The 27,623-nt window shown below is 38.5% G+C and overlaps 1 protein-coding gene across 1 annotated transcript in view; it reads left to right on the top strand.

The window, feature by feature from the left end:
* Nucleotides 1–27,623, top strand: part of PCDH15 (protocadherin related 15) — a 2,079,434-nt gene that overhangs the window by 1,939,928 nt on the left and 111,883 nt on the right. The window contains exons 31-33 of the mRNA XM_073596339.1: nucleotides 5,619–5,837; nucleotides 9,723–9,731; nucleotides 11,061–11,171. Of these exons, the coding sequence (XP_073452440.1) occupies nucleotides 5,619–5,837; nucleotides 9,723–9,731; nucleotides 11,061–11,171 (339 nt within the window). The remainder of the gene's footprint in view (nucleotides 1–5,618; nucleotides 5,838–9,722; nucleotides 9,732–11,060; nucleotides 11,172–27,623) is intronic.

Genomic DNA, 27,623 nt, shown 5'->3' with positions numbered 1-27,623 from the left:
ATTGCTAATGCGCATGCACGGATTTGCACGGCCATAATGGATATTGGCATATCTGCCAGTTCTCCTCCGGTTTCTTCCCTGACACAATAGTTTCACAGAACAGCAAATTAAAGAAAATCTGTAATGGGCATACACAGAAATGAAAGATTGACATGGTTATTCTAACATTCCCCTACGCTTATAAAAATAAATTGTTCTATATTAGGCCCCTTTCAAACATACGGTTCGTTTGTCTGTTTTTCATCCACGGACAAAAACGGACAGCAACACATCTCTTTTGAAAAACAGATGTAAATGGATGATCATCCATTTACATCCATTTAAATTCGCTTCCATCAACATCTGTTCTTTGGAATGCACCAAAGCCCTATTTTTGTTTCATTTAAAAAAAAAAATGGATCAGACCATGTAAACTGACAAATGGTCAGTTTATGCATGATAAATGGCTCTGAGACTCTAGCTGGAGGATGTGAAAAACTGATGTCAAAAATTGTCCCAACAAAGTTAAAAAACAATTGCTGCGACTGGTGTTCTAGTGCCTGAACAAATAAACTTAATTTTCCAGTCTATCTCCTCATTGATCCATGAAGGAAATAAAGTTACGAGATATGGGCATTTTGAATCCTTGGTTATGTCTTTTGGCCTTTGCAACGCTCCTCCAACTTTTCAACACTTCATCAATGATGTTGTTTGAGATTTGTCAGACCAGTTTGTGATTGCTTATCTGGATGATATTTTCTCATCTTTTCTGATAACCTGGAGGAGCATTGCAAGCATGTTTGCACTGTCTTTGAAAGATTGAGGAATAATCAACTTTATATAAAACTGGAGATATGTGAGTTTGAACAAACCTAGATTCGGTTCTTAAGATATATTATTATTGTGCTCTTCTCCAGCCACTATCTTGCTCCTTTCACTCCTGCTGCTGTCAGCAACTTCATCACTAGGGATGAGCCAAACACCCCCCTGTTCGGTTCGCACCAGAACATGCAAACAGGAAAAAAGTTCGTTCAAACACACGAACACCGTTAAAGTCTATGGGACACGAACATGAATAATCAAAAGTGCTAATTTTAAAGGCTAATATGCAAGTTATTGTCATAAAAAGTGTTTGGGGACCTGGGTCCTGCCCCAGGGGACATGGATCAATGCAAAAAAAAGTTTTAAAAACGGCCGTTTTTTCAGGAGCAGTGATTTTAATAATGCTTAAAGTCAAACAATAAAAGTGTAATATCCCTTTAAATGTCGTACCTGGGGGGTGTCTATAGTATGCCTGTAAAGGGGCGCATGTTTCCTGTGTTTAGAACAGTCTGACAGCAAAATGACATTTTGAAGGAAAAAACTCATTTAAAACTACCCGCGGCTATTGCATTGCCGACAATACACATAGAAGTTCATTGATAAAAACGGCATGGGAATTCCCCAAAGGGGAACCCCGAACCAAAATTTAAAAAAAAAATTACGTGGGAGTCCTCCTAAATTCCATACCAGGCCCTTCAGGTCTGGTATGGATATTAAGGGGAACCCCGCGCCAAAAAAAAAAAAAAAAAACGGCGTGGGGTCCCCCCAAAAATCCATACCAGACCCTTATCCAAGCACGCAACCTGGCAGGCCTCAGGAAAAGAGGGGGGGACGAGAGTGCGGCCCCCCCTCCCTCCTGAACCATACCAGGCCACATGCCCTCAACATTGGGAGGGTGCTTTGGGGTAGCCCCCCAAAACACCTTGTCCCCATGTTGATGAGGACAAGGGCCTCATCCCCACAACCCTGGCCGGTGGTTGTGGGGGTCTGCGGGCGGGGGGCTTATCAGAATCTGGAAGCCCCCTTTAACAAGGTGACCCCCAGATCCCGGCCCCCCCCCCCTGTGTGAAATGGTAAGGGGGTACATAAGTACCCCTACCATTTCACGAAAAAAGTGTCAAAATGTTAAAAATGACAAGAGACAGTTTTTGACAATTCCTTTATTTAAATGCTTCTTCTTTCTTCTATCTTACTTCATATTCTGGTTCTTCTGGTTCTTCTGGCTCTTCTGGTTCTTCCTCCGGCGTTCTCGTCCAGCATCTCCTCCGCGGCGTCTTCTATCTTCTTCTCCTCGGGCTGCTCCGCACCCATGGCATGGGGGGGAGGCTCCCGCTCTTCTCTTCTTCTTTTCTTCTCCTTCTCTTCTTCATTTTCTTCTCCGGGCCGCTCCGCAATCCATGCTGGCATGGAGGGAGGCTCCCGCTGTGTGACGGCGCTCCTCGTCTGACAGTTCTTAAATAACGGGGGTGACGCACGGTGACTTGACGGGACTTCCTTGTGACATCACGGGGAATGCCACAGGGAAGTCCCGTCATGTCCCGTGCGTCAGAGGGGGGCGGGGTCACCGGGTGGCCCCGCCCCCCGTTATTTAAGAACTGTCAGACGAGGAGCGCCGTCACACAGCGGGAGCTTCCCTCCATGCCAGCATGGGTTGCGGAGCGGCCCGGAGAAGAAAATGAAGAAGAGAAGAAGAGAAGAAGAGAAGAAAAGAAGAAGAGAAGAAGATGAAGAGAAGAGCGGGAGCCTCCCCCCCATGCCATGGGTGTGGAGCGGCCCGAGGAGAAGAAGATAGAAGACACCGCGGAGGAGATGCTGGACGAGAACTCCGGAGGAAGAACCAGAAGAGCCAGAAGAACCAGAAGATGAAGGAAGATAGAAGAAAGAAGAAGCATTTAAATAAAGGAATTGTCAAAAACTGTCTCTTGTCATTTTTAACATTTTTGACAGTTTTTTAGTGAAATGGTAGAGGTAAGAACCCCCTTACCATTTCACACAGGGGGGGGCTGGGATCTGGGGGTCCCCTTGTTAAAGGGGGCTTCCAGATTCCGATAAGCCCCCCGCCCGCAGACCCCCACAACCACCAGCTAGGGTTGTGGGGATGAGGCCCTTGTCCTCATCAACATGGGGACAAGGTGTTTTGGGGGGCTACCCCAAAGCACCCTCCCAATGTTGAGGGCATGTGGCCTGGTACGGTTCAGGAGGGGGGGGGGCGCACTCTCGTCCCCCCCTCTTTTCCTGCGGCCTGCCAGGTTGCGTGCTCGGATAAGGGTCTGGTATGGATTTTTGGGGGGACCCCACGCCGTTTTTTTTTTTTTTTTTGGCGCGGGGTTCCCCTTAAAATCCATACCAGACCTGAAGGGTCTGGTATGGAATTTAGGGGGAACCCCACGTCATTTTTTTTTTTAAATTTTGGCCGGGGTTCCCCTTAATATCCATACTAGACCTGAAGGGCCTGGTATGGAATTTAGGGGGACTCCCACGTCATTTTTTTTTTTTAATTTTGGTTCGGGGTTCCCCTTTGGGGAATTCCCATGCTGTTTTTATCAATGAACTTCTATGTGTATTGTCGGCAATGCAATAGCCGCGGGTAGTTTTAAATGAGTTTTTTCCTTCAAAATGTCATTTTGCTGTAAGACTGTTCTAAACACAGGAAACATGCGCCCCTTTACAGGCATACTATAGACACCCCCCAGGTACGAAATTTAAAGGGATATTACACTTTTATTGATTGACTTTAAGCATTATTAAAATCACTGCTCCTGAAAAAACGGACGTTTTTAAAACTTTTTTTTGCATTGATCCATGTCCCCTGGGGCAGGACCCAGGTCCCCAAACACTTTTTATGACAATAACTTGCATATTAGCCTTTAAAATTAGCACTTTTGATTTCTCCCATAGACTTTTAAAGGGTGTTCCGCGGCATTCGAATTTGCCGCGAACACCCCAAATTGTTCGCTGTTCGGCGAACTTGCGAACAGCCAATGTTCGAGTCGAACATGAGTTCGACTCGAACTCGAAGCTCATCCCTATTCATCACCACTCATTACCAACCTTTTGGCTTGTTCTTTGACTATGCTATCATTTGATCCCAACCTGCAACCATTTGTTATCGACCTTTGACTTATTTCTCAACTACACTTCCACTTGATCCCAATATTCAACCACTTGTTATAGACCTTTTGATTGTTTACTGACTATGCTTCTGCTTGATCCCTACCTGCTACATCTGCTACCAAACCCTGGCTTGCTCACCTTCTGGTGAGGTGATCCTGATGACCAGCAAAACCCATCTCCACCATCAGGACCTCTGGTGAAGACCAGTTTGTGCTTAGACCCCACAGCTTGGGTAAACGTGCATCATCCGCAGGGTGACCTAATCGTGTACTTATCCTTCTGGCCAGAGGGTGCCACTCTACTGCTATAGCTGCTGGCCTCCATTGTCTGAAAAAATTATAAGAGAACAATGAGTAGTCATATATCAACTGGCTTATATTCAGTCTTACTCAGAATCAGGTTTGGAACTTTGGGAAGAATTGTGTTCCCATTCTTTTATAATATTTTATGGTAAAAAAATAAATAACCTAAGAACCCTTGACAGGCTTTTGTTGGTGCCCCAATAGGGAGATTTTCCTTCACTTTTAGTATGCTCACTGTGACATAAGGTAAGATAAATCTCTCCAACAGGAACAAAGACAAAAGTATAAATACTTTTTTTAAGTCTATGGAGGAAGAGCCATTCCTTTGTCATGCTTTATTTTGCTCTCTTTAAATATGTTAAGAAGATTCTGCTCCTTCTTTTGTAGAATGTTGTGTTGTCAATCCTCATGATATAATGGAGGAGTGAGTACACAGCAATGAAAATGATTTTTCCTGAATTGCATATTACATGCTACCCCATTGCCAGGAAGAAAAAAACAGTATTAATTGGTTTACTAATTAATATAATATTATGTTTTCAGATAGACCAGAGTTAATATTTTTTTAAGAGCATAAGATATATCACAAGAGTCACTGCAAAAACAGTATTAATTGGTTTACTAATTAATATAATATTATGTTTTCAGATAGACCAGAGTTAATATTTTTTAAGTGCATAAGATATATCACAAGAGTCACTGCAAGAGTAAAACATCTACAAATAAGACAATAAAGTTATAGTATTTGCGATATGTGGACATAGGCATAATTTCATTGCAAACACTTTTTAATTTCCTAGACTTGTCAATATATTTAGCAAAAGAATAAAAAACTATGGGGCACTGTGATCTTGGTTTATTTGGAGATTATTATTAAATGCATGCAGCTGCATCTATGAATTGATGTTGTGCTGCAGTGACATCTAGTGTAAAGCTCAGCATTTTTATATGCCAACAATTTCTTGTTCTCTCTTTTGTATAATATAAGGAAGAGTTCTTTAAAAATGCAACATTTTCCATTAGTAATCTGAAAATGTTTGTTTTTCTTTTTTAATCAATGAATTAATTAATTATATAATAGAATCAAAAGCAGAATTTACAACACTCTTGTTGAGTAAGCTAAAAGGTAGTGTGCATCACACACACATTTTTCCATACCCACACATTCATTAGGCTTAAATGAATAATAAAAAAAAAAGCAGGCTAAACAAACAGTTAATATTGATTTACTGGCATCATCTTACTGAAAGGTGGCTTTCTACACCATTTGCATTTACTTTGTCTAACATAAGATTAATTTTGCTAGTAATATCTGATTGTATGAAGAAAGAGAGAGCGTATGTGTAAGACAGATACATACATCATTATGGACTTATTTAATCCTTATTTTTGGTTATTCAGATTTTTAGATGGTAAAGTGCTTGACATCAATAAACAGTTTCAAGACTACATTGGCCTTGGAGGACGTATTTTGGAGATTCGAACCCCAGATGTTGTAGCCAATGTTAAGAAGCAAGCCCAAGCTGTAGGCTACACTGAAGGAGCTTTGCTAGCACTGGCTATTATTATCATCCTCTGTTGTATACCGGCTATTTTAATTGTAATGGTCAGCTACAGACAGTAAGTAAATTGCTATCTTTATAGAATGAACAATGATAAACCAGGTAAACACAGTTCTCTCCAGCATTAGCACAAGGGGGTATAAGTCACTGCTCTGACTCATTATTTTGCATATCTGAACTGTCTCATGAACTTTGAGCTCATGCCCTAATAAGCTTTTCAGCAAAACACATACAGGGTAGCCTTGAAATGACCATACTCCATCTGCTCACTGAAAATGAGACTATTCTGTATGACTGAAAATTGTATTATCTCTATATTCTACTCTCTGTATTCAGCATGTCCCAATATTAATAACATATGAATTTGGTCACTGATATCAGTATTAACCTGCTTGTGATATAATCCTCAGTGAATTACACTGCTAACATTTTTTAATAAATAGACTATATAATTCCAGTTTCATTCCATATATTTCATAAACACTTGCAGACCATTAGTTGAAGAAACTTGAGCTTTCTAAAATAAGCTATTACCCAGGAAAGAAAAAGAGGTGACTTTACAAATATGTGCACTTGTCAGATGAGCAGAGTATTAAAATGTATTTGTAATCCATGGCAAAACACATTTCATTGTATTCAATCAACAGTAGGGATGAGCCGAACACCCCTCGGTTCAGTTCGCAACAGAACATGCGAACAGGCAAAACATTTTTATGAACAAGCGAACACTGTTAAAGCCTATGGGACGCGAACATGAAAAATCAAAAGTGCTCACTTTAAAGGCTTATATGCAAGTTATTGCCACAAAAAGTGTAGGGGGACCCGGAACTGCCCCAGGGGACATGTATCAATGCAAAAAAAAGTTTTAAAAACTACCGAGCAGTGATTTTAATAATGCTTAAAGTTAAACAAAAAAATGAAATATTCCTTTAAATATCATGACTGGGGGGTGTCCTTAGTATGCCTGTAAAGTAGCACATTTCCCTGTGTTTAGAACAATACCACAACACAACACAATTACATTTCTAAAGGAAAAAAATCTAATTTAAAACTGCTTGCGGCTGTAATTAATTGTTGGATCCTGGCAATATAGTTAAAAAATCATTGAAAAAAAAAATGGCATGGGTTCCCCCCCAGTCCATTACCAGGCCCTTTGGGTCTGGTATGAATATTAAGAGAGAACCCTGCACCAAAATGTAAAAAAAAATGCATGGGGGTCCCCCCAAACTCCATACCAGGTCCTTCAGGTCTGGTATGGATATTAAGGGGAACCCTGCACCAATTTTTTTTTTAAATGGCTTAGGGGTTCCCCCAAACTCCATACCAGGTCCTTCTGGTATGGATATAAAGGGGAACCCTGTGCCAATTTTTTAAATTTTTGGTGCAGGGTTCCCCTTAAAATCCATACCAGACCTGAAGGGTCTGGTATGGATTTTGGGGGGACCCCTACGCCATTTTTTTAATTCTTGGTGCAGGGTTCCCCTTAAAATCAATACCAGACCTGAAGAGCCTGGTATGGATTTTGGGGAGACCCCCACGCAATTAAAAAAAAAATTGGTGCAGAGTTCCCCTTAACATTCATACCAGACCTAAAGGGCCTGGTATGGATTTTGGGGGGACCCCCACACATTTTTTTTTACATTTTGGTGTGGGATTCCCCTAATATTCATACCAGACCCAATGAGCCTGGTAATGGACTGGGGAGGGAACCCATGCTGTTTTTTTCAATGATTTGTATCTATATTCCTGTGATCCGACAATTCATTACAGCTGCAAGCAGTTTTAAATTACTTTTTTTCCTTTAGAAATGTCATTTTGCTGTGATATTGTTCTAAACACGAGAAAGATTCGCTACTTTACAGGCATACTAAGGACATCCCCCAGGCATGATATTTAAAGGAATATTTCATTTTTATTGTTTCACTTTAAGCATTATTAAAATCACTGCTCCTGAAAAAACGGCAGTTTTAAAACTTTTTTTGCATTGATACATGTCCCCTGGGGCAGGACCCAGGTCCCCAAACACTTTTTATGGCAATAACTTGCAGATAAGCCTTTAAAATGAGCACTTTTGGTTTTTAATGTTAGTGTCCCATAGACTTTAACGGTGTTCCGCGGGTTTCGAAGTTGCCGTGAACACCACATGATGTTCGTTGTTCGGCAAACAGGCGAACACCCGATGTTTGAGTCTAACTTACGCTCGACTCGAACATCGGGCTCATCCCTAATCAACAGTATAATTGTGTTTTACCATTATGCAAGCTCCCCTTACAGTAATGAATTGCCTTCAATTAGGCTGAGGCATAAACATTTTTGTTATTTCAAGAAAGAAGGAAAAACAGTGTCTTTTGCCTAATAACTGATTTTTTTAAATATAATTTAGACAATTAAGGCTTCATTGTTTTAGGTAAAATACTTGGGCATGTCTACACACTATCATTTCCTAAGTGCAATTTATTGCTACAGTGAAGTAAACTAAAGTACTAAAAAATTGCAAAGAGTAAACATTTTGTTTATTAGAAAAGTATTTGTTTTATGTCATTAATATCCACAAACAGGGTGTATTTTGCCTAATAATTGACTTTTTAGGAATAATTAGGATAATTAAGGCTTCATTGTTGTAGGTAAAATCCTAAATGCAGTTTATTGCTACAGTGAAGTGTTTTAACCCTTTCATGCCTAAGCCTATTTCTGTTGGTGTTTTTATTTTTTGCTAGAAAATTACTTAGAACCCCCAAACATTATATTTTTTTAGCAGAGACCCTAGAGAATAAAATGGCAATTGTTGCAATATTTTATGTCACACGGTATTTGTACAGCGCAACTTTTTGGGAAAAGGGACATTTTCATGAATTAATAAAAAAACGAAACAGTAAAGTTAGCCCAATTTTTTTATATAATGTGAAAGATGATGTTACGCCGAGTAAATAGATACCAAACATTTCATGCTTTGTAATTGCACGCACTCGTGGAATGGCGACAAACTACGGTACCTAAAAATCTCCATAGGCGACACTTTAAATTTTTTTTACTGTTACCAGGTTAGAGTTACAGAGGAGGTCTAGTGCTAGAATTATTGCTCTCGCTCTGATGAGCATGGCGATACCTTACATGTGTGATTTGAACACCGTTTACATATGCGGGTGCGACTTCCATAAGCGTTTTCTTTGCTGCTTGGGTGCTTTAAAATGTTTTTTTTTTTCTTATTTATTTTATTTATTTTTATATCATTAAATTGTGTGTTTTTTTTTTTAAATAATTTGATCAATTTTATTGCTGTCACAAGGAACATCCCTTGTGACAGTAATAGGTGGTGACAGGTACTCTTTATGGAGGGATCGGGGATCTAAAAGACCTCCAATCCCTCCTTTGCACTTCAAAGTATTCAAAAACGGCAATTCTGAATACTGTATATTTTTTTTAATCCAGCGCCATTGGTAGCCGAGTAAACAGGAAGTGACGTTGTGACGTGTTTACATTTAGGAGACTGGCACAAAGCCATTTACGGCTTCGTGCCAGTCTCTCTCTAACCGCCAGAAATGGCGGATCGAGGATCGGGTCTCCCGGTGGGATGGGAGGCCCGGTCAGAGCTGTGGGAGGTGGCGGGAGGGGGGATGTCCCCTCCCGCTCCTCCGGGATAACAATCGAGTGGCTTTTAGCCACGTTGGTTGTTATCCCTGGATAGCCGATCGCCCGCTCTAAAGAACGGTACTGTGCTGATGCTTGCAGCTGCGGGCATCTTCCCGGTATAACTCCCGAAAGCCGAGGCCGCATATCTGCGTACGTTCGGCGGGAAGGGGTTAAAATACAGAAAAACTGCAAAGCGTAAAATATTTTGTATATTAGATTAATATTTATGCTTTCATTAATATTGACATGGCTTTTTCATTAACATTCTAATATATTTCTTTTTTCTCTTGGTGTGTTTGCCCCTGTGGAACAGATTTAAAGAGTAAGTGCATTTTGTTTCTATTATTTACACCTCCTATACATAAATCATTCTAATACTATCTGAAGACATGCAAAAATTCTTGCATTAGTAGCAAACACCATGTCAAGTATATCCTAGAAGTTGAAGCTGCAAAGTCACTGCTTACATCCTGTAAAATGGGAAATATTTGGAAAACCAGCAATGTCACTTGTCAGGTTTGCAAAATAGTTGTAAGACATGGCACATGTCATATTTTTAGAAAGTAGAATGAAACTCATAACAGTCTGTAAAATATAAATGTTGAATAATTTATGAATCATCTTATAAACGTATATATTTTATAAACTCAATTTACTGTATTAGAGGTCACTCCAAACGTCTATAATCTGTGTAATCCATGAACAGTGTCATCCATCATACTACTTTTTTATAAAGTCAAAGATTACACTGATTTTTTTACACTATTACATCTGATTGTAGATATTATATTCAAACACCTTAAGCCTGATGTAAAAAGTGTCTGATGAATAATCAGTCAGTGTCTCCTTTATATGTTTTATATACTGCAATTTCAACAGCAAAAAAAAAAGCGGCTGATTAACACCTGGGAAGAAATTAGAAAGGGTTATTTAGAAACTTCATACATGAGGCCTAGTTAGCAAAGTTATTCAAGGTTGGCTTGTGTGCTATTTAACACTGTATAAAAACATTTTCTGTACATGTGTCAGAAATATGCTACACAGTTGCTTTTTAGTTTACTCCAAAAATACTTTTGTTGCCTGTATGTTCATCATGTTGGGTTGCATTTATCTGCATCAATATACAAAAAAACAGCATGCAAGGTTGGCAGTGGCTCATTATCAGACTACAAGAGTATTTGAGTGTTTACAGAAGTGTGCATTGATTAGAGGTAGACAAGTCAGATCAATGCCCCAGAGAGTTTAGACTTCAGTCTGAGATTCCTCTTGATTCACTTTCTTTACAGGGGCAAGGTTTATTTGGACTCCCTGATTGCTGACAAGGTCTCTTCAAGATTCAAAGAATAGGGACTGTGCAAGAAAAAATAAATGGTTAGGTGTGATCTCAGCACAGTAATGGTGTAGCAATAAAAATGCTGAAGAGCACATTTTACAATTCATTTATTTATTGTATGGTAGATGGTTTCTTTCCATATACATGTATTCTGGGTAGTTTCTTTCAGTAATCTGATTTGCCCCAACATACAGTTTTATAAATTGTGTTGTAATTAACATGTACCACAGTGTAAGTCTAAAAGAGTTCCTTATTAAGAATTAACAATTACTAGATGTTTAAGACACCTTGTCTGTCCTCTTTCTTTCTTACAAAAAGGAGGCAAGCTGAGTGTGCAAAGACAGCGAGGATCCAGATGGCATTGCCAGCAGGCAAATCATCAGCCCCTGCTGCCAATAATCTGTATGAAGAGCTGGGTGACAGCACTATGTAAGTACTGAATATAAATTGTTTCCTGAAGATCTGCATGAATCATTGCACTGGTGGGAGCTGCTTCATGTCTGTTATTGCAAAAGCAGTTTGAAATTTATCTTGTTGCTGTGATCTGCAACATACAGTAGTTTGCTCAGATGCGTTGGTTAAATGTGTTTGTAGCCAAGTATTTAATGCTGTAGGATTCAGTATTTTTATTCTACAATACTAGATTTGAAGAAATATTTAAATTGTCTAAATAGAATTTCTCAGTGGCTGAATTATATGGAAGACAAGTGATGAATTGGTTTCAGTATTTTTTCCCATGGAAAGGTATCATAAGCTAGCTTCAAAGGCTCTAGGCTGTATAGTTTAATGCATACAAATAGTATATTTTAAATGTTGATATATTGCTTTAATCCTAGGATGTACTGAGTCATTGCATAATCCTGATTTGCTTTCTTATGATGTGTAACCACACTTTTACAGTAAACAAAAAAAGAGAGGTTAATTAATCAATGGTTGACGTTTATTTTCAAGCAATATTTAGACAAGCATATTTAGATAAATAATGAATAAATATATATTTAAATAGCAGTGAGCTCATAGATATGAGATGACAGTGGTCTGATTCAACTGTTTTCAGCAAGACTGGGTAATGATGTAATGTCTATGAGGATAGCAAAAAAGCCCCCAGATGACAGCACTGAAGAAAAACATCATTGGATAGGTTAAAAAAACATCTACCATGTTTCTCACTTTTGTCTGCATTGGTAAAAACAACAAAGTATGTTGTCACCATCGTCTTGTAAAGTATAGCTTTATTTTAGAACAAAACAGGTACATAATCAGGTTAGTGTTGCATTTCTAAAGTTCTTAGTAGTATTCTTGCATCATTCATAGGGTAAAACTTATCACTTTCACTTTAAAGGAAACTTGCCATGAGAAACATAGATGGGCTATCATTGCATATCTCTCCTAATGAAAATGTTCATTACCCAACAACCAGGATGATCTAATAACTTCAATAATTTTTGAGTACCTGACTTAGCACAAGCATGCAGCCAGTACGGCAGAATTCCTAAACTGCATTCTGGTTCCAGATATGTAAATTGGATAGTTTTTTTGTATAATTAACATATTGTCTCACTGTATACAGTTTGATTACAGTTACAGTTTTAAGAATCTATTGAGAATTTTCCTGATTGCAGCCTAACAACCTTAAGCCACCACCCCATCTGATCAGCCATGGCCTCCGGTGTTGTTTACATCCAGCAGCACAAGTTTCACTATACTTGCTGCACCTGCTCATTACAGCCCCATAGACTTCTGTGGGGCCATCTTCCTTCATGTCCTGCCTTGGGACACAGCCCTATGGAAATCTATGGGATTGGATGTAAACAAACTTTGGAGGCCTTTGGATCCAGGTAATTATCAATCTGTGGTGGGGGAGGGTGGGTTAGGTCAGGGCAAATGGGCAACAAGGATAATTGCACTTTGTCTTAATGGACACTTATCCTTCAGGAAAACTGAATACAATGAAACATGGTACATGCTGCAAAATAGATCTAGGTTTACATACATGGGTGGAATGCTTATATTTACATTTTTAAATATGTGTAACCCTTTTCATCTACTCTTGTGATACACACCCTTGCATTTCCAGGATAATGACTATGTTTCCAGTTATAATATTGCAGCTTACTGTGGCAGTTCCCTGCTCACTGAACTATGAAAGAAAAACACACTCTGCCTCAGATCTTTCCTGTGTTCCTCTCTTTCTATAAGTTGCCTCCTTCCAGTTACAAATGCCTAAAAACACATTAAATTGACAACATTGTCCAAAGCAATAGAGCCTGAAGCAGTGGTTCTCACCTCCTGTCCTCAGGACCCACTAACAGGCCAGATTTTAAGTATTACTTTGGGCATATGCAGACTAAAATACTGCAATCACTGAACAGCGAATGATATCACTTGTAATGTATTTCAGTTACCTTGCAAACCTGGCCTGTTAGTGGGTCCTGAGGACAGGAGTTGAAAACCACTGGCCTAAAGGCTCATACACTCTATAAGAAAATTTGGCGAACATTTTCATCCGAGGAACGATTTTCTGATGTACGCAACTTTTGAAAGTCGTTTCCGACCTTCTGAACTAAAATTTCCAAAGGGACAAACTTCAAAATGTTTCCCGTACGGAAACAGAAAAAACTATTTTCATTTAATGTGTACCATTTTTGTACCATTTTCGTATGAAAAAAATCAGAAGTGAAAGACTACACATGATCAGAAACAATGGACAACAAAAAAAAGCATTTGTCATACAAGAATTTTTGTACATTTTTTCCATACTCAGTTTTGACTTGCATGGAAAATCGGATGATTGTTCGCCCGAATTTCATATAGTGTTTACCCCACTTTACTCTCTCCTTTAGTCTTGTAGGCAGAGAATTGTGAAAAGAAAATTGCAGTATTTTAAGATACATTAAACATTTTATGTTCCTCACAACTGACCTGTTTTTTTTTTTTTTTGCTTTTTTTATGTACTTGGAGTGCTGATTTAAAATGATTCATGGCAAAGTGACAGGTCATTCACTTCCACGTGCCCCACCCTCTTCCTTCTCCCCTTACCTATATGACAGTGTTTCAGCCTGGCGATCAGCTACTCAGGCCTGAGCATTGCATCCTGAGAGTATATGCTCTGATTACATTATTGAGGCTTTCTGAGGGCTCTGACAAACAAATGAAGCAATATGGGAGTGTGGGTTAGTTGTGGGAAAGGGGGCTGTCAAGTAAACCTATCAGTGAGCAAACTGGCTTATTCTCCTTAATGCTTGCGGCTTTGGGACCTCCACGTTATGCAGGAAAAAAAGGGGGTAGAGGTACAACAAAAAAAATACTTCAAGATCTCAGCCAGAAAAATAAGGGAAGAGATGGGAGAGACCTTATAGTGTGGTAAGTCTATGGTATTGTTTTTAAGTATTATTGAGGAAGCATAATAGTGATTAAACTTACAAAACTCACATGGATGAGTGCAGAGCAACCAGGAGTGTTGAATTCCTGTGTAACACCCTTAAACTTAGAAAGTGGCAAATTTCAGCCATCATACCCATCTTATAATTTATTAATAAATAATCCCGATGTTCACTAAAATACATTGACTCTGACCAATCTCTACAATATTACATGCCACTACAGGCACCTTTAGAGCTGTTTGAGAATATTGCTTAAAATAATTTCTAAGAAATATTTTAATTTTGTTATTATCACTACAAATGTAGTTTAGCATAGACCAAACAATAGAAATTATTAATTTAATTTCCAATGTATTAAAGTTTAAATTACAAGTTTAAGCTTTATTGTTACAAAAGGTAGTCATCATGGGTAATCTATAGTGGAGAAAAACATGCCAATACAAGCAATTGAGAAAGCAGTAAATATCTCATGTAACAACTTTGTAATGATGAAGCTTATTTGCTGTGGCCACATATAATTGTACCATGCTACTCATTAGAATACCTTGTAATATCACTAATATTTTAGACTAAGAAACTTTCCTTCATTTAAACATTTTTAACAGTTCAGTTATTAAATATATATATATGCCATACATAGTGTTCTATACAATGACTATACTTGAAGGAAATTGATATGAATTAATGTTGAAAGCTTGAACGTACATGCCTAAATTTAGAATGCTGTTCTCCTACACAGACTCTCACATTGTGGTACTGGGCATCTGGGGAATCAAACAAAACTTCTATGTCTTGCATATAAAACAAGCCTTCAGGCTCCCTTTCATGCTCAGTATTACAAGAGACAAGAGGAAGAGTACTTGCTTTTCTCTTGTTTTGGAAACATATCATTTTGTGGCAGATCTAATGATCTGAAATGAGTGACAGCAAGTTTCCTTTTTCATCTGGTATTCGAAGCATACTGTTTAAAGCTTCACCCTCAAAACTTTCAAACAAATTTAAATATATCATATATCAATTTTATTTTACCATTTGAAATTGCTCTGTTGTCTCTGCATTAATCTTGACCATTCACGTGAATGCCCAGGATTGTAGCTGGCCTTGGTTAAAGTTAAATTGAAAAGTTAGGGTACAGGAAAGTAACTGTGTAACATCTGTACACACATACAGTAGGTCCTATCCATTAAATAAAGAGACATCAATGCATGACCAACTTATCATGATACATTAATGAAAGAATAAATACAGCTAATGTCAAAACTGCATACAGATACAACAGAATATACTGTATAAATTGAATATATAGTTACTTTGTTTTTTGCAGTGCTGATTGGCCTAATAACCATTGCAGTGCTGATTGGCCTAATATCACATTAATCTTTTATTGTAAAGTTATAACATTTTTACATACATATATATATATATATATATATATATATATATATATATATACATTACAATAATGCTCATATAACACTGAGGATGGTTACTGAGTTGCAGAACCTTGTTTGTCCACAAGATGGCGGTGCCAACTAGTTTTATCTAAATGTGACTGGAATACAATTGCCAGGGCCAGCCTGGGAGATGTAGTCTGGAAGGAGGGTTTTATCTACAGCCATCCTGGGCCACAATGACAAGGCCTACAAGCACCTGGAGGGGGAGAGATAATATAAAAAAAAGCCCAGGAAGGAGTCAGGAAGTTGAGGGAACATGCCAACCTGGAAATAGTGGTACAGCTGTGCTGTAAATAAACAAAAACACCAAGCGCAATAATGATCTACCGTGACATATACAATCAAATAAGTGTAAATCAAATGTATGTGAATGCACGTGCAATTAATTAAAAAAAAAAAAAAAAAATTGTTGGATTGACAATGATATCAAGCTGCTATCAATTATATAGTGGTCATAATCCCCTAAAAATTAAAGCATATAACATAGATTGATGCGCTCTGATACAAAGTTCAGTCAATGTGAGAAAATAATTTTTTGTGCTAAAAACCAATGTGAAAAAAATTGCTACCAAATCGCTAAAAAAATCGCATATATATAAAATCACAAATATATGAAAAAATCGCAAATATTTAAAAACTGTGTTCCTCCAGTTATACAAATCCACTGGAAGTGGTGCGATATCTCCAAAGTAAACTAAGCAACAATTGTGTATAAATATACTAAAAATGCGTTTACAAATAGCAATCAATCCAAATTAGTGCCAATAAATAAATAAATTAGATATATTCCCTGTGATAAGTGTTGAAGCCTCTGTAATAAAAAATAAATAAATGATAAACTTATAAAGGTGCAATATAAATACAATTGATGAGTATAAATAGATAAATAGTGCCAATAGAATCTGATTAAATATAGATGATTAAATTCATGACTCGTGTCAGTGATGTAACGCGTGGGAGGAGCCTAGGACACAGTCTGCTGAATACATTGTATCAAGCAGCAGCAGCTTGTGTAGCAAGCCTTGTCCTTACAAGCCAGCTGAGATCTGCCTATCTGCTTATCTGCATGCCTAAAACAAGTCAGGCACACGTGAGTGTATCCCTGTGCTGTTTTGCCTGTGAACTTTTATTGTAACAATATTGCGCAATGTTTTCTCTCTTTGTTTATTATACATAAAACCACTTGATACTGAGAAAATTACCATTCATTGTGGCTGTGGAAGAAATAGCTCAGAGGGTGAACAAATAAGTACCGCAGAAATCCAGATATCCCAGATTACTGAGGATTGAACTGTCGCCTGCTACTTATCCTATCTCATGAATTTAATCATCTATATTTAATCAGATTCTATTGGCACTATTTATCGATTTATACTAATCAATTGTATTTATATTGCACCTTTATAAGTTTATCATTTATTTATTTTTTATTACGGAGGATTCAACACTTATCACAGGGAATATATCTAATTTATTTATTTATTGGCACTAATTTGGATTGATTACTATTTGTAAACGCATTTTTAGTATATTTATACACAGTTGTGCTGTGTTCATCTGTGCTGTATTGTCCCAAGCCATGCCAGGCTGAACTGTACTAGACTGGGCTGTGCTAGAGCTAAAGAGTGGACTGCTGTGCTGGACACCGAGCCTGGAAGCCGATTGAGAACAGGGGCATCTACCAACCAGAATCACTGTTCAAGTTGCCTATGCTGCAGCAGTGTTTAAGGGGGCTCCCCATCATTCAGACCACTTGCTGTTGCTCGAGGACTGCCACAGAAGGATACAGTGAGAGTGTCTCTGACCCACATTATAGACAAAGCTGTTAACCCTTTCTTCCAGCCTAAACCTGGTTACGAGTCACCCCCTTCCACTGTCACTTTTCTAAAGCAGATCTGTACTGTCTGCTGCTGTATTCTTCATCAGGTAGCAGGTCTCTAAACCATCAATATTCCAGAACATCGACTTTGCTTAGCTCTCCATCTGCCCCTCCTCCCTGGCTACCTAATACTTTAAACTTGATACTCCTGATTACCCATTTGAACTGGCTTCAGTCCCTGTCTGGCTGCATTAAGGAACCTTCCTACCTACCAGCCCTGACTTTACACTAGGCCTCTGTTCATTGCTACCCCTTTTTAGTTATCTACACCTCCCTGCATGCCAATGTTTAAAGGACCCCAAAATTGCCAGCAGAAACTTTCCATAAGACTGTCCAAGTCACTATGTTTCTCTGAGAGCAGAACTGAGTCGCTGATTTTGAGCTCAAGATTTCAAGGCCTAAGCCTAGCCCCTTTGAGTCCTTGAGTGACCTAGCCTGTCTTAACTTTTTAGTATTCTTCTTGGTCACTTGAGGCAAAACCTCTCATTAGGAGAGCTACCATTTACACTCTTCATACTGAAGTTTATGCTGAGTTTGGAACTATGAGGTTCCTCTGTTTATTGCATTGTATTTGTTTTGCAATGTTTGTGCCTTGACACTGGTGTATCAATTTGCTTTATTACATTATAATTTTGATAAATACTAAATGATTAATTTAATGATAAATGTATATTTTGCCAATACAGTCTGCTAATTTTCTTAAAAGAACAGTGTGTGCAATCTTTGTAGGTCCACTGAGAGTTCCCAGCCAAAGTATTCTGGTGGTGTCAGTTGGGGTGAGGCCTTGCCTAGAGCTAAAGAGAGTAGAGGACCCAAAATTACCATTGGCACCTGCCGGGTAGCACTACACTTATTTTAAAGTGTTTTATATTTTTGTCTATGTATTTTGTCTATGTATGTCAAACATTTAAGTCAGCAAATACTTGCCAAAATAAAAATGAAATGCACAATTAATGTACTGCACTGCACTACTAGGAAGGAAGCATGGGTGGCCTATTTATGCAACAACACATTTGCCTCTCTCTGAAATACTGTATACAGTATATGTATAAATGTATATATATATATATATATATATATATATATATATATATATATATATATATATATAGTGTCGACAATATTACACAACACTTTACATATTGTACATTCAGCTCAGTTTCTGCCCTCAATCAGCTAGTAATCTAGGGACCATACATGACCATACATGTACTAGGTTTAATTTAGAAAGGAACAAATAAATGTACTAGCATGTTTTTGGTGGGAGGAAACACACACAAGTGCAGGGAGTACATGCAAATTGCATGTAGGTATATGCTGCAAGGTAGGATGGCTAAAACTGTACAAAACTATTGCATTAGCTAAAGCTGAAAACAAGCGATTCTTTATGTAACAAACTTTGAAGAAGTAGAACATACGGACCATCTTTTAGTAACCATAGTTAAGCCCCAACAGCCTCTCACACATTAATGCTATAACCACAAGTGAGTACACCACAGTCACATCAACCCCTGACATATTTTTCAAAAATATTACAAAGGCTTTAGCAGCAAGGTTTCATTTGATTCAGATATGCTCACCACTTCTTGGATTCAATTAGGAATCCAAGAATTACTAAGGCAGACAAAACCATACTTAACTTACTCCTTGCAAATAAATTGTCAAAACTTATTTGAAAAATAGTTCAAAGGACCAAGCAGGCTTTATCCCCACTAGGTCCACTGCCACAAACATTGAAAGACAATATCCCAACCTACAAATAGGGATGAGCTTTATGTTTGGGTCAAACATGTCTTCAACTCGAACGTTGGCTGTTCACCCATTCGCCGAATAGTGAACAATTTAGGGTGTTCGCTGCAAATTCGAAAGCCGCGGAACACCCTTTAAAAGTCTATGGGAGAAATCAAAAGTGATAATTTTTAAAGGCTTATATGCATGGTATTGTCATAAAAAGTGTTTGGGGACCTGGGTCCTGCCCCACGGGACATGTATCAATGCAAAAAAAGTTTTAAAAACGGCCGTTTTTTCGGGAGCAATGTTTTTAATAATGCTTAAAGTGAAATATTCCATTAAATTTCGTACCTGGGGGTGTCTATAGTATGCCTGTAAAGTGGCGCATGTTTCCCTTGTTTAGAACAGTCCGAGAGCAAAATGACATTTCTAAAGGAAAAAAGTAATTTAAAAGTACTTGCGGCTATAATGAATTGTCAGGTCTCGGCAATACACATAAAGGTTCATTAATAAAAATGGCATGGGATTCCCCCACAGTCCATTACCAGGCCCTTTGGGTCTGGTATGAATATTAAGGGGAACCCTGAACCAAATTTAAAAAAAAAAATGTGTGGGGGTCCCCCAAATTCCATACCAGCCCTTCAGGTCTGGTATGGATATTAAGGGGAACCCCGCAACAAAATTAAAAAAAAATGGGGTGGGGGTCCCCCTCAAAATCCATACCAGGCCCTTCAGGTCTGGTATGTATATTAAGGGGAACCCCAAGCCAAAATAAAAAAATTGGTGTGGGGTTCCCCCTCAAAATCCATACCAGACCCTTCAGACCCCCCACGCATTTTTTTTAAATTTTGGTTCGGGGTTCCCCTTAATATTCATACCAGACCTAAAGGGCCTGGTAATGGACTGTGGGGGAATCCCATGCCATTTTTGTCAATTAACTTTTATGTGTATTGCTATTCATTATGACTTTTTTTCCTTTAGAAATGTAATTTTGCTCTCAGACTGTTCTAAACATGGGAAACATGCACCACTTTACAGGCATACTATAGACACCCCCAGGTATGAAATTTAAAGAAATATTTCACTTTATTTTTTTACTTTAAGCATTATTAAAATCACTGCTCCTGAAAAAACGGCTGTTTTTGAAACTTTTTTTTGCATTGATACATGTCTCCTGGGGCAGGACCCAGGTCCCCAAACACTTTTTATGACAAAACATGCATATAAGCCTTTAAAATTATCACTTTTGATTATTCATGTTCGTGTCCCATAGACTTTAACGGTGTTCGCATGTTCAAACAAATTTTTTGCCTGTTTGCCTGTTTGCATGTTCTGCTGCGAACCAAACTGGGGGGTGTTCGACTCATCCCTACCTACAAATTCCCTCTGAAACATGGGTAACAGGGCCATTCTTTCTTTGAATGCTGCCAAGATGTTTGCTACTGTAGAATGGCATTATCTGTGGCAAGTACTGCATCCATTTAACTTTGGCAATCAATGTATTCAATGGATGCAAGTGTATACTCTGCCCTTGTAGCTCATACTCAAGTTAAGAGTTCATGGTTTAACATTTTCCTTCTATACAGGGGCAAGAGGCAGGGGTGTCCTTTGACACCCTTACTATGTGCCTTAGCACTAGGAACCTTGGCAGAGGTAATACGATCAGCCGATGACATTGTTGCAAGGCTACATGTGAGGACAAGCTGACATTGTTTGAGGACAACTTCTTTATGTTTTTGGGGGACACTTCTGACTTTAACAGCAGTAACGGTACTGATATCCAAGTTTGGCAAATTCTCAGTATTTGTCATCAATTGGAAAAAATTAGTGCTCATGGCTGTGGACCCTTTGATGGCACACTCCCATTTTTCAGCTAGACAAAACAGTGGATACCTTTAAATATTTGAAATATTTAGGAATACAGATCTCCCAGAATCTAAAGGACTAGGTCAACTTAAACATACTCCCCTTATTGTTTAAACTAAAATCCAAATGTGGGTCTTGATGTAAATTACCATTGTCTGTCATGGGAAGGACAAACCTATGATCTGGATGCCTCAATTATTATAAAGCATACACAATGCCCCTGTGTGGATTCCCTAAAAACCTTTAGACAAATTGATTCACTGTTTAGAACTTTAATTTGGAAATGCAGCCAAACTAAAATCAAACATGATACTATTCAGCTCCCAAAGGATGCAGGAATCTTAGCTATACCTAATGCCAGATTATACTTTTTCTCTTCACAATTGCAGCAAATGTTAGGGTACATTAGACATCAAGGACCCAACATAAAGGATAATGGTGGCTGCCCTCTGACAGGACCTCCCTAAATCCCTCTTGGAAACAAGGCACTTTCAAAAGAGCTTATATTACTCTACTATTGCTCTTTTACTCAAAGTATGGACATCTAAAAACTCATTACCGAACATACTCCAAAGTAAGAATATATCAATTCCATTCTGCAGAAGAAAAAACTTGCGTACAGCACAGGGGGTCCTTTTAAAAATGATACTATGTAAATAGTAGCTAGACTCCCCTTTGCTTGCCCCCCTACACACTAAATAGATCATTACAGTAAAATGCTCAGGGGGTTCCCCTTAGTACCCCCAAACTCACAAGTCTCAACACAAAAGTCCAAATGTATTGTATTAACAGATTGATTTTGTATATTGTAGGGAAGATGTGACAGAATCCAGCCATTCCAATTGTTCATATGTATACCAATAGAATAAATAAAATGTCCATGGCCAAATAAATATAGGTATAACTAATGCCTGGAATGAAGAGATAAATCTATCTTCTTGTTGTATGTCATGACTATTAAAATTATTGATATGTTAAATGCTTACAGTATCATTATATTAAGGTGATCAAGGAAAATATTTGCAAAAAAATGAAATGTCTGTAATGCAATTCTTTCTCTTTCACTTTTTTCCTTTCTTTTTTTATTGTTTGTTCAAAAAAAAATACTTCATTCAAAAAATATATTCACACCATAACATTATAATGTTCTTTTAAAAAGTATATTTCCTTTCAAAGCTTTAGTGTGGTACGTTCCCTTAGTATATGCTTCACTTTTGTGCAACCCACTAAAACATACTTATAGATTAAAAAAAAAAAACAAAACAAAACAAAAAACAAAAACAAACTATCTTTAATTGAAATTTGTTTTCTGTACATACTTATAGGGTTAGCATGTCTCATGTTTAAGGTGACTGTAGCCATATTAGTGCACTTGCAACAACTCAGTTGAGTACTGTTCATGACACTTTTATATTTACACTAACAGTTACATTTTCAGGATACACTTTTGATGCCTATCCCCTTTTTCTAAATTCCAAACAATACTACTTGGACTATAGAAGAAGAGGGTAGACCCCAAAAGCTTGTCCTTAGAAAGTGTCGTTGCATATCTCGTTTTTTATGTTTTCCTGCATGTTTTATTTGCACTTTATTTATTTATTTTCTATTCTTCTTTGCTACTGCATGCACAGGTTCCAGTAAGTAGACCAACATAGATTTAACTGTAGCAATTAGATGCTGTAGGGTTCTTATCATTACATTGTCTTCACAGCCTTAATTTGAAAATGAACAAAACAAGTATTATACACCATTAAAATTGCATTATGGCGTCCAGCTGAATGTTGCTCATCACAAAAGCTTTTTCACTGCCAATGTTATGCAGCTTATAATTGACAACAATTATTCCTAGTGGAATATAAACTAAAAATATTTAACTAAGTAATTAACACATTACTGCTCCCTGCCAAAATACAGGTCACAGCATCATATTTGGTATTTAATTCTTTCACTACTAGTTTCAGCCAGTTTTCATTTTCACTGCCATTGAGGCTGGGTGACTGGCTGATTGATAGCTTCTTCTGTCCATCCTGTCCATTAGCTTTTGTTGAGTAGACATAAATGCTGCACTATAACTGGTAGAGCAAAGTGTTGTAGTCCAGTAACAATTAATGATCTGATTGTTGATTAATTTTTAATGAGTAAAAATGATTAACATCTTGGGAAAAGTTAAGGCTGCGTAGCATTTCCTGCTTCAATGTAGACAAATTGTACTGTTATAATTTAAAAGTTGCTGTTTCTTTTAAATCCAATTTCACACAGAAAACCGATGTACCAGTCTTTTAGAATTTTTTTACAGAGAATATATTTCTAGTAAATAGAAATGGTTTAAACACATGGTGTTAGAGCAAATAAACATAACAGCAATCTAATGCACTGCTTAATACCCACAGCAAGTAACCACAAATCAACTTTTTCCAGTTTTGTATGTTATGTCGACCAAGTTGATTTTGGTGACAAAATTGTTTATTTGTGTTCATCCACTACTTACATTACCTTGACTGCACTGCTTGTAGAATTTATTATTCTCCATTGGAGCTCAATAGAAGGTACAAATGGACAGTATATGTAAAGTTGGCCATAGATAAGTGGATTTCCCCATCCACACATGTGAGGTGGATAGCGGAATCCTCCTTTATACTCAATTTTACAGCTTATGTATACAGGCATGTTGGTTTTGCTTCTGACAGGCACTATGAAGTGTATGTGCAATGTTTGAATTTTAAATAGGATTTTATGGAGCATTGTTAACTTGCATTTATGGCTTCATCTGGCATTTTTTTTTATTAAATCAGCATATTGTAGTTTGTTACATTTCAGCAGCTGTTACTGTATAGGAAAAAATAAATGTAAATCTGAATGCATAACATTTGTACTAGACTTGCAGCATAATTGCATTGCAAAGGGAATGCAATCCATGTTCCCTGAAAGCACTTAATAGCTGTAGTTGACTTTCTTCTATGCTATAACCAGTCTATGTTTACCTTTAAAGTGGAACTGTAGCAGGACCAAGGGTCAGCAGTTCTTTCCACTATGTACAAGTATGCATAACACACTTGTAAAATATAGCAGGCTTATCCCTGTGTTTATCCTCTTTTAGCTCTGACACCTTTGCAATCCAGTAAAACTCTTACTAGAGTAAATGGACTCTTTATAAGTGTAAAATACCTGTGGTAGGTAGTGTCTGAAGTGGAGCTTGTATGCTCAGGATTCAGACAAAAACGTAGTCAGGCAGGTCAATTCAGCAACAGATCAGGCAAATCAGTACAAAATCAAAATCAAAAGAATGGTCAGGCAGATGGAGGTCATACACGAGCTGGCGGTGAAGTACCAAATCAGCAGGCTGGAGAATGGTCAAGAATTCAGGCAGAGGTTCAATACACGGTAGTCAAAATCACAGCACTATTAACAAGTGCTGCTATTTATGGGCTGGTTGATAGTATATTGTCCGCAGTTGGAAGCAGGTGGTGCTAGTGAGTCCAAGGCAATGCATCAAGCTGGGAGAACATTGCAATAACTCCAGAGCTCCTCCGTGGCACAACAGGTAAGACTGCAGCTATGAGACCAGGAACATCCTGGTTCGAAGACACCCAGGTACATGACAGGGCCCCCTCCCCAGTGGACCCCCCTGGGAGCCTATCAGGGCTTAGCGGGAAGGGAGGCATGACAGTCTCGAATATCAGCAGGGGCATGCAAATCTTTGGCTGGAACCCAGGAACGGTCTGTGATGGGATAACCCTTCCAATGAACCAGATACCGTAGGCCACGACCCGGCCTTCTAGAAGCCAGAATTTTAGAGACTTCAAACTTATGTTGTCCATCAACAAGAACAGGAGGAGGTAGCTGTTGGGTTCTGGAGCAGTGATTGAAAATTGCCTTTTAGGGGAGAGAAACGTGTAATACGGGATGTATCTAAAGAGAGGAGGGCAATGTTAACCAATAGGAGACTGGCCCGACTCAAGCAATAATTCAGTAAGGACCGATGAATCAAGGGCCAAACTCTGTCCCCCACCACATATGGAGGTATATGCATCTTTGTTTATTGGAGAAAAGTGCATACTTGCCTGCTGACTTCCATAGTAATAAGCAAATCTTTTTACAGTGTAGCAGAATATTTTTCACCTGCTAATCTGCTGCTGGTACACCAGAAGAAGGTTGAAGTAGGGGAAAAGTCTGAGGGTGATAGCCTAGGGCCGCGTAGAATGGTGTGGTATAAAGAGCACTGTGCCAACGGAAGTTAATGGCGAATTCAGCCAAAGGCAAATACTCAGACCAATTGGAGTGTAACGCATTGACTTTGAGAAAAACAGAGCCCATGGAGCTTGACGTGAATTCAAACGTTTAGCAGTCTGAAGACAACATCATAATTCATCTCCGCAGGAGAAAACTTTCTAGAGAAAAACAAAACTGGATGGATTCTACCGGACTTAAGCTGTCTCTGGGACAGCACGGCACCTGCTCCTACTTCAGAGGCATCAACCTAAACAATGTACTGGAGATCGGAATTTGGATGTTGGAGAACTGGAGCCTTGCTGAACATGTCTTTTAATTGCTGGAAATCTGATTCTGCCTCTGAGGGCTACACCTTGCAAATTGTACCTTTCTTATAGCAGTAAGGGGGGCAGCAATGGAGGCAAAACCTTTGATGAAGCTCCTGCATTAATTTGCGAACCCTAGAAAGCTTTGGAGCCCTCTTAAAGTGGTCGGTTGGGGACATTGTAAGACAGCAGAAAGTTTTTGAGGGTCCATTTGGAAACCAACAGCACATATGATGTATCCAAGGAAAGGTATACGACTTTGATGAAAACTGGATTTCTCAATCTTCACGTATAGGTGGTTTTCTCTCAGTCGTTGTAATACCTGCTTTACATGTGAGACATGCTCTAGATGAGTCTTGGAAAAGATTAAAATGTCGTCCAAGTAGATAATCACAAAACTGTTGCTGAAATCGTGAAAAATGTCATTCATGAAACGGAAGGCAGCAGGAGCGTTGCAAAGTCCAAATGGCATAACCAGATACTCAAAATGTCCATTGCAGGTGTTGAATGCTGTCTTCCACTCGTCTCTCTCTCTAATTCGAATCAGATTATAAGCCCCTCGGAGGTCCAGCTCAGAGGAGATAACGGCTCCCTTAAGAACATCAAACAGTTCTAGAATGAGTGGCAAAGGGTTGGAGACTTTTATGGTGATTTGATTTAACCCTCAATAGCCCATGCATGGTCGAAGACCCCCATCTTCTTTTTCAACAAAGACAAAACCTGCCCCTACTGAAGAAAAAGAGGGTCGGATAAAACCTCTTTCCAAGTTGTCTTTACGTATTCCTCCATAGATTTTTGTTCAGGCAATGATAGGGGATAGGTCCTTCCTTTGGGAAGAGGTGCTCCAGGAATCAAATTAATTGCACAGTCAAAAGAACTATGTGGAGGTAAAACCTCTGCCTTTTGCTTGCAAAATACATCTGCAAACCCATGGTATTCATGAGACAAGGTAGGTGGGATGGCCATGGAAGCCAAAAGACAATCAGAAAGTCTTTTGGGTTGAGACAAACAGTTTAGATAACAGGACGGCCCCCAAGAGGTTAGTTCAACATTTTCTCAATCAAAAAGAAGGGTTGTGTTTTTGTAACCATGGGTAACCAAGGATAACAGGCAGAAGTGGAGAATCAATAACAGACAGGACAATTTCCTCTTTATGGAGTGTGCCTACCTGAAGGGTGATTGTCGTAGTTTAAAACTGTACAAGGCAATCTTCCAACCAACGGTTGTCCATTCAGGGTGGTGATGCTCAGAGGTCTAGACTTAGGAACAAATGGGAACAAATGGGATGTTATTTTCCTTAGCAAAAGTGTAGTCCAGGAATATGCCAGTGGCTCCAGAATCCACAAAAACCTCACAGGAGACAAGTTTAGAGGTTAAATTAAAAATTGCGGGAACAATAGCATACATTAGCAAATGCATGCGTAAGCTGCAAGGCCTCTTCATGTCACCCTGTGTATCGCTTGCAGTCCTAACCTTTCTAAATTTTTGAAGTTCTCCACAGTGGAAGCACATGCATTCTAATGGATAGATGAGGGGCAAGTGGGCCTGGAGGTAGCCCAGTCCTCCTTAAAGGCACAGGGGCCCAGCACATAGCACAATGGCAGCAAAGGTGCCCAGTATGTCCCCTGACATAATTTACACCACTAACATATAAAATATAATAATTATAAACCACAACTACTGTGCTAATTCACCAAAATCACCTAGTAGCTACTGTAAAAATATCCCAAGGGATACATATAATTCTCCAACCTAAATGACAGCGTTGTGATAATTAAAATGTATATAACTACCTCTATTTAAGCTGCAAAGTAAAAAAAAGACACAAAAATGAATATAATGGTACAGATATACAGAATCTCACAAAAGTGAGTACTTCCCTGACATTTTTTCTAAATATTTGATTCTATCTTTTCGTGTGACAACACTGAAGAAGTGACACTTTGCTACAATGTGAAGTAGTGAGTGTACAGCTTGTATAGCAGTGTCAATTTGCTGTCCCCTCAAAGTAACTCAACACACAGCCATTAATG

Source organism: Aquarana catesbeiana, linkage group LG08, assembly GCF_042186555.1.
Source record: "Aquarana catesbeiana isolate 2022-GZ linkage group LG08, ASM4218655v1, whole genome shotgun sequence".
Lineage (NCBI taxonomy): Eukaryota > Metazoa > Chordata > Amphibia > Anura > Ranidae > Aquarana > Aquarana catesbeiana.
This window is presented reverse-complemented; position numbering and strand designations above follow the sequence as displayed.